At 36.6% G+C, this 13013-nt stretch overlaps 1 protein-coding gene across 1 annotated transcript in view; it reads right to left on the reverse strand.

Moving 5' to 3' along the window:
- The window catches only part of EYS (eyes shut homolog), a 1254974-nt gene that overhangs the window by 1158546 nt on the left and 83415 nt on the right, over positions 1–13013 (reverse strand). Inside the window, 2 exon segments of the mRNA XM_040983150.1 lie at positions 8661–8806; positions 9262–9348. Of these exon segments, the coding sequence (XP_040839084.1) occupies positions 8661–8806; positions 9262–9348 (233 nt within the window).

Here is a 13013-nt window from a genome sequence, read left to right on the forward strand (position 1 = left end):
CCCAAAATTGTGGGAGTCTGCACCTGCATGACAGATCCGGAAAAGGCTTCTGGCTTCAGATTTGCTTAGCTCCGACCATTGGGGTGGAGGGGAGGTCACTTGATAAGTGAATCAGTGGATGGAAGATCTTCCTCTCTATCTCTCCTCTTCTCTGTATATCTAATAAAAATAAATAAATCTTTAAAAGAAAGAAATAACCAGAATTAGAGCCAATTACTTCTGCTATCCAGCTTCAGCTTTTCTTAATTAATGTCTTGATGAGGCCACCCGATCTATTTGTTTCTCCTGCTCTCATGGCATCTCAAACAGGGACCCAAGCAATAAACCATCAACTGCCCTATCCAGGGTACACATTATCATGAGGCTGGATCTGAAGTGCAGGAGGGTAAAGCTATATCATGCACTGCACTATGGGAACCAGAGTTGCCAAACAGCAGTGCAAATGCTCTGCCAACCACCCAGCTATAGGGAACATCTGTTTTCGGAGGAAGGAAGGAAGAAAGAAAGGAAGGAAGGAAGGAAGAAAGGAAGAAAGAAAGAGAGAGAGAGAGAAAAACACTTAAGGTTTCAGGTATGCTAGGAAACACTCTCGTATTAACTGAGAAATGTCTGTTTTTCAGTTATATTTGGTAATTAGAGCTAGTGATATCAATAAATTGTAAAGATATGTAAGATAGTTCTCATGAATTGAATAAGTAACTAAATTACTCCAAAATTACTTATGTTTGCTAATTACTCATAAGTTATGTCTTTGAAACATAATTAAAATAAACATATAATTTATTTTAATAGATTAATCTGGTATTTTACTGAGCAACTGTTTTGATGTTCATGCTAGTGATTTTGTTTTATGCAACCAATACAATGATCCTTGGAAAATGTGGATTCTTATTATGCCACACTTTAATATTTAGAAAAAAAAATTAAGTTCTATATAGTGTGTTCTATTATTTTGATTGAATTTATTTCATAATTTGACTGCTTTCAATGGATTATTACCTGTAAGGAGAATATCAAGTTTTTTTAAAAAGATTTATTTTTATTGGAAAGGCAGATATATAGAGAGGAGGAGAGACAGAGAGGAAGATTTTCCATTCGATGGAACTCCCAAAGCGGCCTAAACGGCTGGAGATGAGCCAATCCAAAGCCAGGAGGCAGGATCTCTTCCAGGTCTCCCACATGGGTCCCAAGGCTTTAGGCCATCCTCGATTGCTTACCCAGGCCACAAGCAGGGAGCTGGATGGGAAGCAGGGCTGCTGGGATTAGAACTGGTGACCATATGGGACTGGCACTTTAAAGGCAAGGACTTTAGCCACTATGCTATCATGCCAGGTCCAAAATAGCAAGTTTTAAGATAGAATCAACATTAAATAGAATAGTATGGAGGCCTTTCTGTTGTAACTAGGATAAATAACTTTGTTATTTAACCCGCCATATTGGTAGCTCTAATTGTAGAATAGTCTTTCCCTAGTCACTGGATGACAGACTTTGAAATAGAGTGGTGTCAGAAATAGTGTCCCAAGCATGTGTGTTACATTATTTTCTTGTATTTCAGAAAGAGCAATCTCAATATAACTCTGAATGCTCACAGCTGCAGGATTTTGAAAGATCACATAAAAGTCCACTTGAATATGTAATTATTCTTGCATATGTCAGTGTTTTACTTGAAATATTAACTAAGAAAATCTTAGGACTTGAAGTTCCCATAAAGCACCAAAGTGACATCCTATATTTCTGCCAGTACTGCATCACAAATATGTATTTGCAATTTCAGAATTTACAATTCTGAAAGCAGGTATTGAGTATTACTTCATTGGAAATCATGTATCATTTCACATAGGTTGCTTAAGGTTCTAAAGAAGAATCTACACTAATAAAAATGACAATCCTAGTTTTAAACGTATACCTTGTTTTTCTAATTTTATGTAGTATTTGGGTAATTAAAATAATTCACACATATTAAAAAAAATGGAAAGAAAATAAAAGCCACTAGACTTTTCCTTAAATGCGTGTGCATGCGCACACACACACACACACACACACACACACACAAGTGTTTAGCATAATCTTCCCACATAGCTGATTCTCTTGTGTTCTGTGGGTGCTGCAGCCCAACCTGATGTGGCCCACCTCCTTCTCCAATACTCACAGGCAGGTACTATGGCCTAGTCCAGCCAGGCATTCCCCCCTCAGCCCGCCTTTGTCTGCACCAGCAGGAGATGCTATTTAGGCTAGCCCAAAGCTCCCAAGTGGCTCCCAAGTCGTCCCTGGTCTGACCAAGACAAGTGTTTTGGTTTCTCCCCTCTAAACCAGTCCATCTCAGCACTCCTGCTTACCTGCAAGACAAGTGGCCAGGTGCATGGACGTCCCCAGAAATCATTTCTCCCTGTCAAACTGCTCTCAGCAGCTTCTACTCCAACATATGCACAGACTGCCTCCCCCAGGCAATCTGCAGCTTCCACCCTGGGGACTGGCGCAGTGTGCCCCAACCTGACATTCCCTGCCTTCCCCACATACCCAAAACAAAGAAAAAGAAATCTTTCACTCCCTGATGGCCATGGCTCCTTCCCCTTTCTCCCATGTGGCTGCCACAGGGTTCATGAGTTGGGTCCTCCACGGCTGATTTCCTGGGCCATAGCAGAGAGCTGATCAGCAGTGGAGCAGCCAGAATTCATACAGGAAGCTGACATCACAAGTGATAGCTTTAGCCACTACACCACAATACTAGATCCCCAGCGAGTATCTTTTAGCATTTATGTGATAATCACCATTTGGTATATTCTTTAAAGCATTCCTATTTTGAAAAACTCTTGATCCTCTCTCTAAATAATATTTCACATTTAAACTTAAAATATATTTTATATTGAGATGAATGAATTAGAATTGAAAGCACAGAACCTAAATTTAAGTGTCTTGTGAGATACATATTTACAAAAGATTCAGGTAGTTTATATACATATCTAAATATCCATTTTTCTCAGTGAATTTCTAGGAAATATTCAATCTTATTTTATATTCAATCATTTTTTATATTTATAATGTACATCAAGACAAAGAATTCAGCACATGGCAAGATAAATACCACATATCTCTGACAACTTATGAACAACTTGAATCATTCTCTGAATGCCTAATCCCCCATCCATAAACTTCATTGGTCACAGCCTCAAGTATGCCAAGTCTAGCCCAAAAAATAGAAAACGGAGATCAGGTACCTCAATATTTAACACACCAAAAAAGTCCAATATTTTATATGGCACCATTTTCATCGATTCTGTCACTGGTTTCTAAACCTCACTTTGTTTTGTTATCAATATAAATCTCTTCTGTTAGCAGGCTGCTTCTCCATGTACTGTCTAATCATGGGAATTAAGTTTGTCTACTTTGACCTCTGTACTTCAAGGTAACTTAAGCTTACCCAAAATAAATAGGAAACAGACACAATATAAAAATCTTTCAAAATTATTATAAATGAAAAGGCTAAGAAAAAAGATAACTTTACTCAGGGAGATACTTGTCATTTGTGAATTTAGATATATAAACTTAGTCCCTACAAAAGACCACAAAACCTACAGAAGTTAGACCAAAAATATGTACTTTTGCAATGGCAAAGAAATTGTAGCCTTATTGAAAACAGAGTGTGTTATTTGACTGGATTACAGCTCTAACTATACTACTACACATTTGGCTTTCAGATGTTGATTTAATTCTAAATTGTAGTTTTTCCCAAAGTCATTAAAATGCAAAAGTTATACAAAACATTATTTGCATAATTATAAAATAATTTACTAAATGTTGCATTTCAGGAAGAAAAGGTTATATGCAGGAATTTAATTAGTGATCTGGCAACACAAAATATCCTACATTAGTTCTAATTGTATGCACATCTGGGATTCACTCCAAAAGAACTATCTTATTAAATGTCAAGCATCTATATTAAAGTGGTATAAAATAAGTATCTTATAATAATGAAAATGAGCAGCTTTTCATCAGAAGCAGAACAAATTCACTTCCCCAAGGGGATAACCAAACGCAGGCATCTTAGACATTAAATATTTGTATTGTTCTAGTTATCATCAATGTTGAACCGATTTGTATACTGTGGAGTATTCCAAAGCAAATAGCGACAAAGTAGTATTTTTGTGCATCAGCCTCTTTCCTCCAAATGGCCCAATTTCTGGTCCTATTTCAGCTAGCAAAAATTGCCTCTATGAAGTGACTGAAATCTTTTTCAATGATCTCATTGGGCAAATTTTTACTCTGCTCCCCCTTTATTTTTGCCCACAATATGACTAAAATAAGCTGAAATGATGTTAAGCTTTCTGAATGAGATTAATATTTTTGACGAGATTCTTTTAGCTACTCCAAGCTTGCTGCAATTTTATTTTCATATGTCTTCCCATTAATTTTTTCTCGTATCTACTTATGAATCAATATATATGGATGAATATACAACACAAAATAGAACTCATGCCAAAAAGCAACGGAAATTTTTTTAATTCCATGAACTGTGTTTAAGCATATCAAATATTAACTAACTCGAGACTATGGAGAAAAATAAGCCTGTGGCTTTCCTAGAAATTCAAGAACTAACTCACCTGGAGAGTGATCAGCACCCTGGTTACTCATCTACTACAAAGATAGACACTAACATGTAAGGAAGTCAAGGGTAGAAAGCGTTTGATGCCTAAAATTTGAAAAAAATGCGTATATTGCCAACAAAACTTAGATTTAATAATCATTAAAGCTGTGCAGAAACATTTGAAAGAATAATAAACCGAAGATTTGTAAGTCAAATTTGAAAATCTTGAGTGTAGCAAAAGAAGGAACTTGTGTTAGGATAGGAACCGAATAAATTAGATGAAAATGCAGGATTACAAACAGACTTCACACAGATGTATCTGAAACAGGAACGCCTAAACTAAATTGTGAAAACCTGGGCACTGTTACTGGTCAGGAGGGAGCTTCCTAAACTAAAATATTAAGAAAAGAAATAGGAAATGATGGGTACTGAGAGCATGAACAGAACAAACCCAGAATCTTTAAAACGCAGAATTCAAAATAGTAGCTGAATTTACTAACTGAGGGTATTATTCTGTATATACTGTGTAAGAAAACAGCCAGGCTGAAATGTCAAAACAAGGCAGGCTTTTAAATATAAAAATGTGCATTCAATAGTGAAATAAAAACACAGAGCTAGCATGAGAATTCTTTAAAGGCTATGGCCTGAAAACTAAAATCCACTGGAATTATTCCCAGAATTTAAAGTTTCTGTAACATTTCAGATAACACATTGGAATCAGATTTAATTCAATTAGCATTCATCCGAGAGTTACGGCCTTACCTTGTGATGGCATCAGCTTCTGATCCCAGAGTTCAGTTTTCCTGGAGAGAAGGATGGACTAGATGGTTTCCTCATGCTGTGCAGGAATGGTAGTTTACCCAAGTTGAATTTTACCTGGTCAGGTCCACACGGCATTCCTCATGAGCAACATTTAACGGACCAGAGCCATGTCTCTGAGTGTGTCAGAGACCAAGAGCGTTAAGACAACCTCAGGACTACTGGCCCTTACTGAATGAGAAACCCCGGAGGTGGAGCCAGAAATAGTTTGAGAACACCTCCAGGTATTTCTCGTGAAGGATGAAATTACAATCCCCTGCTAAGGCTTGGAGACTGCCATTAAATCTGGTGAATTAATTGTATGGCTAAATTGACCCTTGAATGATAGTGATCAGAGAAAAAACATGATTACACCTGCTAGGAAAGGCATTTTAACAATCATCAAAATTGCTAGCAAATTTCTGGGAGAAACCTACGAGTTCCTGGATCAGAGGACTCCTAGATGAGAGAGGCCAAATTTAGTGAGCAAAAGGGAATGAAGAGAAATCAAATGGAAAGGCTGAAAGGCAGGGGGCGATCAGGCCAAGCTGAGAGAAATTAGGTGGAGACTATGAAGGAAGACTCCAGCTGGAGGCAGTGAAAGTGATAGAGAAGGAGGAGCTAGAGAGAGAAAAGAGGAGACGGAGGAGAAGAGATGTGGATTCAAACTCTCATCCCTCAAATAATCTTCCAATAGGACTAACTCTTGCACTCTTGAGAAAATTTAGATGAATCAGTTCTTGAACATTTTTACTGGTTCTTAGAAATTGGGATTTGGTACAAAGGCTTGATAGAAGATAGACAATGTGGTGGAGTGTGTTTGGAACAACAGTTAAGCTGTCCACACGCCACATCAGAATGTTCTAGAATCCGGGCTACTTTGCTTCTGATCCACTTCCCTGCTGATATACCCACTTAGAGGCAGCAGATGGTGACCCAAGTACTTGAGTCTCCCACACACTGAGAGGCCTGGAAGGAGATCCTGGCTGCTTTGTGGTCCAGTCCTGGTTGTAACAGGCATTTTGGGAGTGAAAGCAGATTTAAGATCTCTGTTTGTTTGCCTTCCTGTTTTTTCTGACTTTCACATAAAACAGAAATAAATTTTAAAGATGGACCCAGCACCATAACAGGGACAGACAGCCAAGCCTCTGTTTGCAGCACCAGAATTCCATTATAGACCAGGGTTCATATCCTGGCTACTCCACTTTTAATTCAGCTCCTTGTTTAAGGCCTAGGAAATCAGTGAAGGCTGACTCAAACCCTTGGGCGCCTGCACCCATAACTGGAGATCCAGAAGGGGCCCTTGGTTCTACTTCAACCTGACCCAGTCCTGTTGGTTGCAGCCATTTGGGGAGTGAGCCAATAGATGAAAAAGATCTCTCTCTCTCTCTCTCTCTCTCTCTCTCTCTGTCTCTGTAAAACTACCTTTGAAATCAAAATAAACAAATCTTTAAAAACTAAGTGATTCATTAAAATCAAAGACAATAATGACCTTACTCATAATGTTAAGAACTTTTTGTTTGTATTAACTTGAAAAACAAAAATACCTTTATCATCATCTAAGTAGTTCATATCATTTTAAATAAAGTGCTAATAGTATAATGCATATATGTGAAATACTTATGTGAAAATTATATATGTAATACATATTCATTGATATATTATTAAATTATGGCATTGACACATAATGTGACAACTTGATTATGTATGCTTTTATACATAGCATATGTCTGTTTTAGTACATGCATCAAATCATATCTCTTAGTACCGGCATTAGGAAGAATTAAAGTTATTTCTTCCTATCTATTTACTAATTATAGACATTATTCTGTTATACTTTTTAAAGTATGTTTTATATTCTTTAAGTGCTTCTTTATATATATATTCTTTTCATATTTTTAAGATTTATTTACTTTTATTGGAAAAACAGATATGCAAGAAGAGGAGAAACAGAGAGCAAGATCTTCCATCTGTTGATTCACTCCACAAGTGACCGCAATGGCCGGAGCTGAGCTGATCTGAAGACAGAAGCCAGCAGATTCTTCCAGGTCTCCCATGAGGGTGCAGGGTCCCAAGGCTTTGGGCTGTGTTTGACTGCTTTCCCAGGCCATAGGCAGGGAGCTGGATGGGAAGCAGGGCAGCTGGGATTTGAACCAGTGCCCGTATGGGAACTCAGTGTGTTAAAGGTGAGGACATTAGCTGCTAGACTACCACACCAGGCCCTCTTTTTATATTCCGTAAGTACTTCTTTATATATGCATATTGTTGCAATGGTAGTATTTTTAAAGTTATTTTTACTTAGAGCATGTTTGGCTGTAATTTAATGGGACTAGCTGTTAGCAAGCTTACCAGAATTTGTGCATCTGAATATGTTTCTAATTATAAAAAGGCTGGTCTCTACACCCATATATGTATTCCAAAATGTTATCACCATTTCCACTTTTTGAACTTATCTTTTTAAATTGCCTCTAAAACCTTCAACATATTAGTTTAAACACCAAATAGGGAAAATATATTTTCATTTTAAGATGGAAATCCAAATTTGTTATGCTTAATAAAATAGGCTATCAAACTGGATAGCACATTTCAAAGTTATTTTACTTAAAACTTGATGTGGCTTAAAAGTGAAAATATTATTTTGATTCTCAATAATTTCTCTACTGCTTTGTATAAGACAATAATCAACAACTTGTCAATGGAAAACCAAGACTGGAATCTTAATGTAAATTTTAAGGCAATTTCAGGATGTTAATGCTTTTTTTAAAAGTCCTGTCCGATTTCATGTCCTGGACCACTCTGAAGCATAAGTTTTATTCTTGAACCAAGGGTGAAATGTTACTGATGTGCTTTTGCAGCCAGAAACTGAAATGCAGAAGTGAACTTGTTTAGGCAAATTACCAGAAGGTTAAAGCTGTCTGCTTTCTGCCTCAGACCTCAACCATAAGCCATCATATTCTCAGTGGTTCAACCAGGCCTTATTAGCCTCATTTGCACTAGCAAGGCTGTGTAGTCAGCGTTGAAATTGCCCAAAGAGCAATCCAATTATTCAGGTGAAGGTATTTTACTTTGCCAAATGAGAAAGCAGTTTGCAGTACCGATCATTAGGCACATTCGAAATACGTCAAATGAGCGCATTAGCCTCATTAACACCACAGAATTCGATTTGTTAGAAAATACCTGCCTGTAAATCTTTGGACACCTTTGCAGAGGAAACATCCACTTTGACGTGTCCTGGTTGTTCCATTTTTGCAGGGTACAGATGTGTAATATTCTATTTCACCGATGGTGCTTTCACATCTTTGCAGGCAGCTCCAGTTGCACAAATGGTCGGGGCCCAGGGCATGCTCTGAGGTACTCTGGTTTCCCAAGCACTTTTCAACATTGACAGTGCAGAATCTCTCAAGATAAACAAAAGCACAACTGCATCTGAAACACGCAAACGGAAAAAAACAGCGTCTGCTTTATTTGAGTAACTATAAGTCACATTTTCAAGGCACAAGTTGAATTCCTTATTAAGGATGACTATAGGGTGTATTTTTAGAACATTCTCATAGAAAGTGTCCTGTAATGGTAAAACTCAATTTTACTGAAATGATGAGTGCAAAGAAAGTCAAATAAAACACGACACAAGTTGTGTCACTTAATTGCTATGTGAGCAGGTACCATTTCATGACAAAATGACATGGCAAAATCTTTACATGTTTGTGTGTACCCATGTTACAAACAAAATAAATTATCCAAACACAATTTGTTGCTTGATGCAATTATTCCTCTGAAATAACTGAAGGGCAAGGTCATGTATGGTTTAGATCATATTCTCAAAAAAAAGTAAAACAAAAACAAATGCTCTGAGGTAGCAACTGAAGCAGTGCTTACAATACCTCTTTGGATAATCACATCTCATATTAAATTGCTTGGGTTTGAATTCTGACTTGATGGTCAGTTCCAACTCCTTTTTCATATGAATCCTGAGAGGCAACAATGATGACTCAAATAATTAGAGCCACGCTGCCCATATGAGACACCTGGGATGAAGCACTGATTCCGGGAGTCTGCTTGGCCCAGCCCCAACTTCCACAAGCATGTAAGTTCAGAAGGGCAGATTGAAAAATCTTTTCAATCTCAGTCTTGTTCCATTTCTCTATCTTTCTGCCATTCCAATAAAGTGAAAATGGATGAATTCATTTTTAAAAGCTATATATTTGAAATTTCAAATATATTCCTAAATACATAAATGCCTTTTATTGATTCATTATTTTACATATAGACTGTAGAGAATTTTTAATCTTAAGACTTTGCTGTAATAATACACATGTAAATTTTTTACAGCAATTAAGTATTATTGAATATATTTTTGTAATTGTTTTGATCTAGTTCCATTAATTGAAGTTAACTGTGAAATAAAATCCTCTATTGCATGTAAATTTAATTAATATGTGAAAGGTCAATTGATATAAGTTGATAATTACAAAACAGGAATGTTATTTCTTCTTTTTGTTGAACATTTATTTATTTTCATTACAAAATCAGATATACAGAGAGGATGAGCAACACACAGGAAGATTTTCCATCCGATGATTCACTCCCCAAGTGACCGCAATGACTAGTGCTGCACTGATTCGAAACCAGGAGTCAGGAACATCCTCCAGGTATCCCATGCAGGGGCAGGGTCCCAAGGCTTTGGGCCATCCTCAATTGCTTTCCCAGGCAACAAGCAAGGAGCTGGATGGGAAGTGGGGCTGCCGGGATTAGAACCGGCGCCCATATGGGATCCCGGCGTGTTCCAGGTGAGGACTTTAGCTGCTGGTGCACTGAGGCCCAGGAATGCTATTTTTAGAGTTAAATAAGTTCTTCACCTACTTCATTTATACATAGGTGAACATGCACATACATGCATACATTTTTAATCATCTTAATTTAAATAAATTGCAATGGGTCCTCCTTCAGAAATACCGAACATAATACAAATTATGAAATGTTGTTTTCGTGTATTATACAATATTTCCATAGATATTCCCTTGATTGTTCTATCTACACATAGGAGTTATCATTATGCTCATAAAAGTTTATATATATGGGCATGTGAGGCCAGAGCTCATAGTGGTGTCCCATCCTATGCGTGCCGGTTCCAGTGTGGGTTGCTGCATTTAGAATACAGCTCCTTGTTGATGTGCCTGGATAAGCAATGGAAGTCCACTACTTAGATCACTGTGCGCATGCGGAAGATTGGAAGAAGTTCCTGGCTTCAGATTGGTCCAGCTGTAGCCACTCTGGCCATGTGGGGCATGAATCAGCAGATGAAAAATCACTCTCCTTCGCTCTGTAACACTGCATTTTCCGTAAATAAATAAACTAAAAAAAAAAAAAAAAACAACAAAAAAAAAACCTGATCTTAGCCAATGGCCAAGAAGTGATCCTGGATTTTTGCAAGAGTATAAGATTGATGAAACAACTTTAAAAATGACAAATAACCTGGCGCAGCTGTTAAATACAGTGTAAGTCTAGTATTTATATCATTATATCAAACTAAACTTATCAGAACAGGAGTTTATGTGTTAGGAAACATGATTTGACTGGTACTATTTCTAGACTGTTGTACCAACTCAACTTTAAAGCCCAGTGTTACTGGAGGTAGCATAGAACTAGTCTAGTTTGTCCAATAAATACAATGATGATCATAAAGTTTAATGTTAAAAAAAAAACAACTGAACATACGAAAGCACATGCATGAGGAGAAAAAGCTAAATCGTAGTGATAATGATAAGTCCAAAATAAACTACCAAGGTCTTCATGTAGCCTTGATCGAGATTCAAAGGGCACTGAAGATTATCATATATCACGTTAATGGGTTGAAGCATACAATATCAAATCTTTTGGCTTGTTACTATTAATACAGATTAAACTGCTGAACCTAAGTGATTACATTCATCAGCCTAAAGAAGTGGTTGGAGACAGTCATCGAGAGCACACTTTTCTTTGTATGTTCATGTTTCCTTGATTTGATGAATTGTAATTAACTTGTTCCAAACTTTTGCATAAAAAATTCTGATACAACTGAGACATATTTAGGGAATTTTCAATAAGTATTCATTATATATTATGCATTTCCCTCATTTTATCATTAATATTATGGTATGCACTCATGTACTCATGTATACATATTGTTATTTAAAGAAAATAACATCCTGGTCACATATAATATTCTGAAACATACCCTTTTCATTTAATGATATGTCTTGGATTTTTACTTGGATATCAATTCAAGGTATTAAAATGGCTTACAAAATATGTCCTAGTAAGAACGTACCCTGACAGGTAACTTATTTTTTTAAATACTGTAGTAGCAATTTTTAAAGATGGAACATCTTATAAAAACTTATCAGTATCCTTGTTAAAGATGACCCCTAAGGTAAATTGCTGGCAGAAATTGTTTCTTTCTCAAAAGGAAAATGGTTTCGTATTAGTAGTTATTATTAAAGTAATTTCCAAGAAAATTATTTTGTTCTTGATTTTTTAATTTAATATTTATTTATTTATTTGTTTATTTATTGGGAAGGCAGATTTATAGAGAGAAGGAGACACAGAAAAATCTTCCATCCATTGGTTCACTAACCCAAATGGTTGTTAACTGTTGGAGCTGAGTAGATCCAAATCCAGGAGCCTGTTCTGGGTCTCCCACACAGGTGTAGGGTCCCAAGCTTTTGGGCCATTCTCCAGTCCTTACCCAGCTACAAGCAGGGAACTGGATAAGAAGTGGAGTAGCTAGGACATGAACTGGTGGTCATATGGAATCCCTTTGCTTAGATGAGGAGGATTAATCAATTGAGCCATGGAGCCGGGACCCTTGTACTTGATTTTAAGAAAGCTGATATATTTGGCTGAGTACAATGGCTCAATTGGCTAATCCTCCTTCTGCAAGTGTCAGTATCCCATATGGGTGCAGGTTCAAGTCCCTGCTGCTCAGCTTCCCATCAGCTCCTTGTTTGTGGCCTGGCAAAGCAAGAGAAGATGTCCCCAAGCCTTGGGACCCTGCATCCATGTGGGAGACCAGGAAGAATCTCCTGGCTTTTGGCTTTGGATCAGCTCAGCTGTGGGTATTATAGCCCTCTTCTCTGTCTCTCCTTCTCTCTGCAATTGTACCTTTCTAATTAAAGTAAATAAATGTTAAAAAAAATAGAAAAAAAAAGAAAAGGAAAAGAAAAAAAAACACCTGGATTTTCTAAACTGTGGAGAACTCTAGATGCTAAAAAAAAAAAGCTTTAATTTTATTAATCTTATTACTTTTAGCTATAGTTTCCATGTACTTGATTTTTAGAAATTATAAACCACTCTTCATAACATTTGCTAGTCATTTACCTCTTGGTTATGAAAACTAACAATGTTTGTAATTTTTGGAGAAATTACCTCATTTATAATAGAAATTTTATAAATAGTACCAAAGAGATATTATATTGATATTTCCTCATAGTTACTAGTTTTAAAGTAAAGGTTAACATACACGCATGTATACAGACATAATGTTAAGACAAATGGCTTTGAATTGAAAGCTACTTAGTAATAAGAGAAATCAATTTAATAAAATATAATGAAATTATGTTAGCCTGTATACATTATTGTTGATTCTAAAACATTT

The sequence above is a fragment of the Ochotona curzoniae genome, unplaced genomic scaffold (genome assembly GCF_017591425.1).
Source record: "Ochotona curzoniae isolate NIBS_2020 unplaced genomic scaffold, NIBS_Ocur_1.0 contig_3819, whole genome shotgun sequence".
NCBI classification, from domain to species: Eukaryota; Metazoa; Chordata; class Mammalia; order Lagomorpha; family Ochotonidae; genus Ochotona; species Ochotona curzoniae.